Source organism: Rissa tridactyla, chromosome 9 (assembly GCF_028500815.1).
Source record: "Rissa tridactyla isolate bRisTri1 chromosome 9, bRisTri1.patW.cur.20221130, whole genome shotgun sequence".
Taxonomy (NCBI): domain Eukaryota; kingdom Metazoa; phylum Chordata; class Aves; order Charadriiformes; family Laridae; genus Rissa; species Rissa tridactyla.
In genome coordinates, this window is record NC_071474.1 from 27,450,365 (window position 1) to 27,457,057 (window position 6,693).

General features: G+C 55.9%; 1 protein-coding gene across 1 annotated transcript in view; it reads right to left on the minus strand.

The window, feature by feature from the left end:
- HS6ST2 (heparan sulfate 6-O-sulfotransferase 2) overlaps window positions 1-5,780 on the minus strand; it is a 146,445-nt gene extending 140,665 nt beyond the window's left edge. Inside the window, exon 1 of the mRNA XM_054214656.1 lies at window positions 5,183-5,780. Within this exon, the coding sequence (XP_054070631.1) occupies window positions 5,183-5,694 (512 nt within the window). The 5' untranslated portion in view covers window positions 5,695-5,780. The remainder of the gene's footprint in view (window positions 1-5,182) is intronic.
- Between the last annotated feature and the right edge of the window lie 913 nt (window positions 5,781-6,693).

Here is a 6,693-nt window from a genome sequence, read left to right on the forward strand (position 1 = left end):
AGACCTTCGAAGTCAGGGCCTGTAATGGGATTAGGTGAAGGAACTACTTGTACTTATGAAAATAATCCCCCGTTCTTCCCTTCAAAGCCCCTTTTTCACTCTGCAGGCTGTCCCACCGCTTCCAACACCCCAGAACCAGACCCAGCTTTGCTCCCAACCGGTGCCAGGTGGGGAAATCCAGCCTCCGCAGGCATGCGTGGAGCCGCTTGGGCCTAGCAGCATCTCTGCAAATGCTTTTTTTTTTTTTTTTTTTTTTTGGCTCTATAATCATTGCAGAGTTTTTCCTGGGGAGTTTCACCAGTGTGTCTTTCAAGGGCACCCTCCCGGTGCTCTGGCCAGGGCCCAAATTGCAGCAGGTCGCCATCTGCTCGCCCACAGCCTCCAGCTCAGCCATGCTGGTCCCCTTCTCTCCCCGAGCTGCACGCTCCCCCCTGGCCAGGCTTCACCCCCAAACTAGCAGCAGTGGGGGATCTCATCCTTGGAAACCAGGTCTGCTCCTCCAGCATCCAGAGGTTTTAAGCTGCCCACCTCCTGCCGAAGGCTTTATTATCCATCCCAGGCCTTGGGATGCTGTGCAACTCTACAGCATCTCTCCTGCCTACAAGGGGTTTAGTGTCGATTTACGGGGCTTAACTATTCCCCAAATTCCACTACTACAGGTGACACAACGGAGCTCATCCCCTTGCACAGCTACACATCACCTTCGCTGTTTCAATAGCGGCTGCCACTGAGCAGGCATCTCCCTAAGAACCAAACCCCCCAAGTGATTTTCCTCCCCCTGGCAGCATTACGTGACTTTTCCCCCTCCATACAGAAGCAGCTTACTGGGAAAACCCACCCAACTCCAGCAGGACCCGAGCTCACGCCAGGGCTACGGCGACGCTTGCTGCAGCAAAGCTGCCTTCTGCCGGGGCTCTGCTTGAAGGAGTCGGGCACACCACGGTTCACCATGAAGCAGATGAGATTTGCAGATGCAAATCCCACCGCATTTCCAAGAGCATGAGGATTAGTCTGTTCAGCCAACAGAGCCACACAGAGTAAACGCTTCCATTTTGCTGAGAAATGTTTTAACGAATCTTTTCTTTAGATTTCCGTAAGGCTTAACTTAGAAGAGTTTAACTAACATGTAGGGAGAAGACAAGAACATCCATGCATTCCCAGGGACTTCTGTCCCACATCACAACCACGTGGTGCCAGCATGAGGCTTCCCAAAAGCCAGCAGGCACCATCCCTGATGCTGGTCCTACAGGCTTGTACCAGCAGCGTAAAATTTCTTCCAATCTCAGACTTTCTGGCTCCACAGGCAGTTCTGCAAGTTCGTTCTCCTCTCGACGGAGAACGTCTCTTGCCTTTAATGCTAGCCAGGAGGGACACCAAATACATCCCGACCTTTACCCACAGCCATGTCTCTCACCCGACAAGGGTACAAAGCCACGACACCACTTAAGAATGTAGGTATCTGTATTTGCTCCCATGTCTCATTACATTTTCCAGTCTAACCCCAAGGCCTTTTGTTTCTTGCAACGGAGCCATTGGATTTATTGCTATAGACAAGTTCGGTAGATACTTCCCATAATAATTAGCCAGAGCCCAGCGAAGTCTCAGTTCTGTGATGCTCTCACACACAGTTACTTTGGATGCTGCCTCCGTTCAGTGTGCCAAAAGCTTTGAGGCTTCCACAATCAATCAAGTGACCCAAGTCAGTCACTCATGACTAGGAAAAGGCACATTTCTCCTTTCTCACCACCGATGCCAAGCGGCTGAGACAACTCCCTCCTTTCTGTCACCGCCATCAGCCTATTCCCCCAACCTTTCAAGCAGCAAATCCAGAGCACTCAAAGCATCAGCTGTGTCTGCACCTTCCCCTTCCCTCTCCCAAGACCTCCATATGCCGCAGTGTGAGTGGCGCTGGTGGAACAGAAGACAAGAAGGAACAGGAGCATACAGAACATGCACCCCGATGGGACCCAAGGAGGTAAAAAAAAGTAATTCCCACGCCCAGAGATTCACGTTCCTCTAGGGGAAGGACGGACCAAAGGAGGAGAGGGAGATCTATTCAGCTACGTACTAAGGAGCACAGGCCACCACTACAAAGCAACAGAAGTTTTGGGAACCTACGTGGTCATAGACAGGAAAGCACCATTGTGTTAAATCCAAAACCAAACAAAAATCACAACAGCTGTTCAGAGTATTTCTGCTGCTCAAGTGCAGGAACCTGCCCTCCAAGCCCACAATTCCCAAAGAAAAGAGAGGCAAACTAGCGACAGGATTAAGAGCAGAGGCCAGAGGATGAATGCTGCAGGCAACAAGGTTCTCTGTGGGCACACCCTCCAGGCTGATCCCATCAGATCGTATCTCGGTGATGCTCTGTAGCTAGTGCTGAGGTCCAGGACAGGGTGTACTCCAGGCTAACAAAGGTGCAACTTTTAAACAAAAGAAAAGGCCCCTACAGAACATCCTGGCTAACCAGCAATCTGACAAGGAGACTCTCCATGCCCCTCCAGGCAAACCTCTGCGCAGAGTAATCACACACAGGTGCAAGCTAAAAAGTTTGCTGGAAAAACGACCACTCATTTGGCTCTTCCCAGACAAGGCTAGCCAGCCCAAAGACAGTAACGACAGACTGCATTATGCAGCTGCCAAGCAGTTCAAATCACTCTTACAGCAGGTCACACTTTTGGATCACCTCAATTATAAATGCAGGAATTCCCCGCCTTGTCATGCCAAGCTTCGCTTGAGGAAATCATCCCCTTCTCCTGAGCGAATCCCGCTCCCTGCCCCGATGATGCTCCCCAAATGGGCCCTGCACTCCTGCAAGTCGCTCCCAGCTCTCTTTTCCGATTTGTACACCAGGGCTGTGCTGTTCCTTCCCCCCCCTGCGCCAGCACTAACCCAGCACATACCACCCAGCACGGCCTCCCCCAAAAAACCCCCGTGCAGGAAGAGCCAGGCTGGGCCCGCTCAGAGCCAGCAAGGCTCCTCTGCTCAGACACCCTGCTCCCACACCTACCGCTGCTCAGAAAGCGGCTCTTTTCTGTCCAGAAAGCGCTCAGACTAGCGTCTGTTACTAGGACTAGGAATAGGTGCTAATTAACTAGTTGTCAGCTGAACATTGCTAAATCAAGAACGCAAAATAAAATTAAAGACAAGGCATTACAATGGGCAGGTTAACCTGAAGGGACTATTGTTCGTTTAAGAACTTCTTCTCTTCCTGTATTTTTAAACATTTAGAAGTTGCAGTCCAAATAATTGCTTGTCAGGACATTATTTGGGAGAATTACTGTAGCTATTACGCAAGCTGTGTAATTAGGTTATTAAAAATATAACATCATTTCAAAGTCTTTGTGAGAGTAGACCTCTACCTAACACAAAATCATTACAGCTTCATTTTCATCCTTCTCTCCCGGCTTCAATCCCAAGTCACAAGCCCTAGTGACCTCTCAGAAGTCAGCTATGACGCTGTACGTGGTTTGCTGGACAAGGAACCATCGCTCTGAACTCTTGGGCAGGTACGCGAAACGCTTCTCTTTCAACTCAGAAAAGCAACGGGGAAAAAAAACCCAACAAACCACAAAGCCGAAATCTACAGACAAATCTCAGCTCTCCAAGCCTGACGATCCTTTCTGCCTAAAGCAGTGGGTTTAGCAGAAGGACAATCCCCATTTTCCAGAGGGCACGACTGACCCCGACCTGTCTCTGGGGAAGGAAGGGAATCCCTGTCCCGCAGCTACAGCTCTGGAGGCCAGACCCATCTCTGGGGAAAGAGAAAGACAGGTCACTGGAAGCTGTTCAGCAAAAGAAGGCGCACATTACGCAACTTCTGTTTCTGCTGACAAACAACATATTTATCGGCCAGGTAAAATATACTATGTAGCCTGCAAGGCTCAGCAGCCTGCGCCCGGGAAGCTAACAGACCCAGAGGGCAAGGAATTGGTTCCTGATGTTGGCAAATGGGATGTCACAAAAACGAGACACTGAAATTTTAAAGCAGGAGGGAAAACAAAAGAGCAGGAATCACAATAGCCAAGTCTCATAAAGAGCTGCTTCTTGGGTACAGGAAGATAATGACGCTAACCATTTTTCTACTAGATGGCAGTGTAGTGTCACGCTATATAAAAGGAATTCTAGGAAGAAATTGCCTTCTATTTCAAGTGAATCTGTGCTTAGACTTGACTTCAGATAGCAAGATATATAACAGTACCCTCACTGTAAGGGGACCTGCCACTAATTTAACACAGCGCAATAGGAGTGATACCCCAGCTTCCAATTTCCCAGTGAGGCAAGGTGAAAAGGCACTAAAACTCTGAGCAGTTCTGCTACGCGGAGCCGTAGACAAGCCACTCATCCTGTTACAGCTGAAGGTAGGCTGCAATCAGTCAGCTCCAGGAGCCGAGGAAGCAGCTCCTCGCTGCTCAGGAAAAAAAGGCAGCTGGGGTTTTGAAAGGCAGGGGCAGCAACCACCTCACTACGGCCAGACAAGGTTAGCAACTTCAAAAGAAAGGCGCAGGGATGAAGAGAGCAGTGTCACTAAAACCCAAAATGCAAACCCCAAATAAACGAGGTTAGGGCTGAAGGACAATGCAAATACCCAGACACGAGCATAAGCTTTACTTTTTGCAAGGCCGCCATCTGCACAAGCGAAACTTCAGATGGAACAGCGGCTGACGAACGCTCCCAGAACCAGCATTAATTGCTGGCATACGGAGGAACGACGGCATGCGTACCCCGGGAGCTTTGTGCAGTGAGGTGATCTGCCCGATACGGAAGAGCTCTGGGGGCAGGCAGCTGGGGGACCCTCACTTGTGCCTGGGCCGGGGGAGAGCCGCACCGGGGGCTCCCCGAGCCGTGGGGCTGCCAGGCCTGTTCCTGCGTCACCCTGCTGGAACTCCTGGGCTTTCCCCACCAGCCGTTACCGTCACCACAGCCCGCGGGACACCACCGAAAACGGGGGTCAGGTTCGGTTTGCCACCCAGAGCTCAAAGCACGCCGTCCCCGGGCCGGCCGGTCTGGCTCCCGCAGCCCCCGCTGCACCCCGGTTTGCTGCCTGCTCCCTGCGGGGGTGGCCGGTACCGACCGAGCTCCCCCCGCCAGCATCATCCCTGCCACCATCCCGCCGCGGCGGGGGGCTCAGCACCGGGGAAGCCCCCCCCCCACCCCACCCCCGGGGAAGGCCCGGCCTCACCTGGAGGGCCGGAGCCGCACCTCCTTCTTGCTGTCCACCACGGAGGGGACGCAGTTGGTGAGCTCGGTCCAGTCGGCGTGCAGCCCGCAGCTCCAGCCGGTGGAGAAGCGGGAGAAGAGCCAGGTCTCCCGCTTGCCGGGCCGGTGGCAGGTGCACTTCTTCTGCCCGGCGCGGCACTCGCAGGGCTGCTCCAGCTGGATGTTGCGGACCAGGTGGCGGCCGAAGGTGGTGCCGCCCGTCTTCTGGATGTGCAGGAAGACGATCAGGTCGTCCCCCTTGATGTTGAAGTCCACCCGCCGCAGCAAATCGCCGTCGGAGAAATTGAAGCGGGGAACGAAACGCGCCGGCGTCTCGTCCTCCGCCCGGTACGGGTCGGCGGCGGCGGCGGGGCTGAGGGCGCGGAGCCGCAGGAGCTGGCACTCGGTGCCCGGGCAGACGTACTGCAGCACGATCACGGCGAAAAGGAAGAGCATCACCAGCGCCAGCAGCACCTTGTGGGACCGGTCCTCCATCGTCGCCGGGAGCCCCGCGCATCGCCGCCGCTCACCGCAGCCGCCGCCGCCGCGGGGGGCCGCCCCGGCCGCACGCCGCCGCCATCGCCCCGCCGCCGCCGGCCCTTCCCGGCAGCCCCCGCGCCACCGCCCCGCCGCGCGCCACCGCCCCGCCCCGGGCCCGCCCCCGCCTGCCGGCACCGCCCCCGCCTGCCGGCACCGCCCCCGCGCGGCCTCGGCGGGACGGGCGCGCGCCGGGCGCTGCACGTGGCCGAGCCCAGCTGCATCGCCGCCACCGGGACCGGGACCGGGACCGCGACTCAGGATCGAGACCGGGGCCGGGACCGGGCCGCCGCGGTGTCCCAGGCATGGCCCAGTGTCCCTTCGTAGTCCTCTGCGCTCTGGGCGCGGTGCGGTCCCAGGATGATGGCACTAAGCACAGCCCGGGACCGGGGCACACTGGGGTGCTCGGTGCTCCTGCCGTGGCGCAGGACTGGATGGCGGGCTGGAGTGAGCCGCATCCCCAGCACAGAATCCCAGAATTCCAGACTGGCAGGGGTTGGCAGGGACCTCTGGAGATGATCCAGTCCAACCCCCTGCCAGAGCAGGGTCACCCACAGCAGGTGGCACAGGAACGCCTCCAGGCGGGTTTGGAATGTCTCCAGAGACGGAGACTCCACCACCTCTCTGGGCAGCCTGTGCCAGGGCTCTGCCACCCTCACAGGAAAGAAGTTCCTCCTCATGTTGAGGTGAAACTTCCCATGGTCACGTTTGTGCCCGTTACCCCTTGTCCTGTCGCTGGGCACGACTGAAAAGAGCCTGGCCCCATCCTCCTGACACCCACCCTTTCAGTGTTTATAAGCATTGGTAAGATACAGTCCGTGCATAGTCTGGTAATGGTTCCCACCCCAGGTTGCCCAGGGTGGAGGCTGTTGTTACAGCAGGGAACGCCCGGTTTAACGGTAGCGCACACCTGCCATGCCGCCAGCCAGCCCCTCCACTGCTGGCCCCGCCATGTGC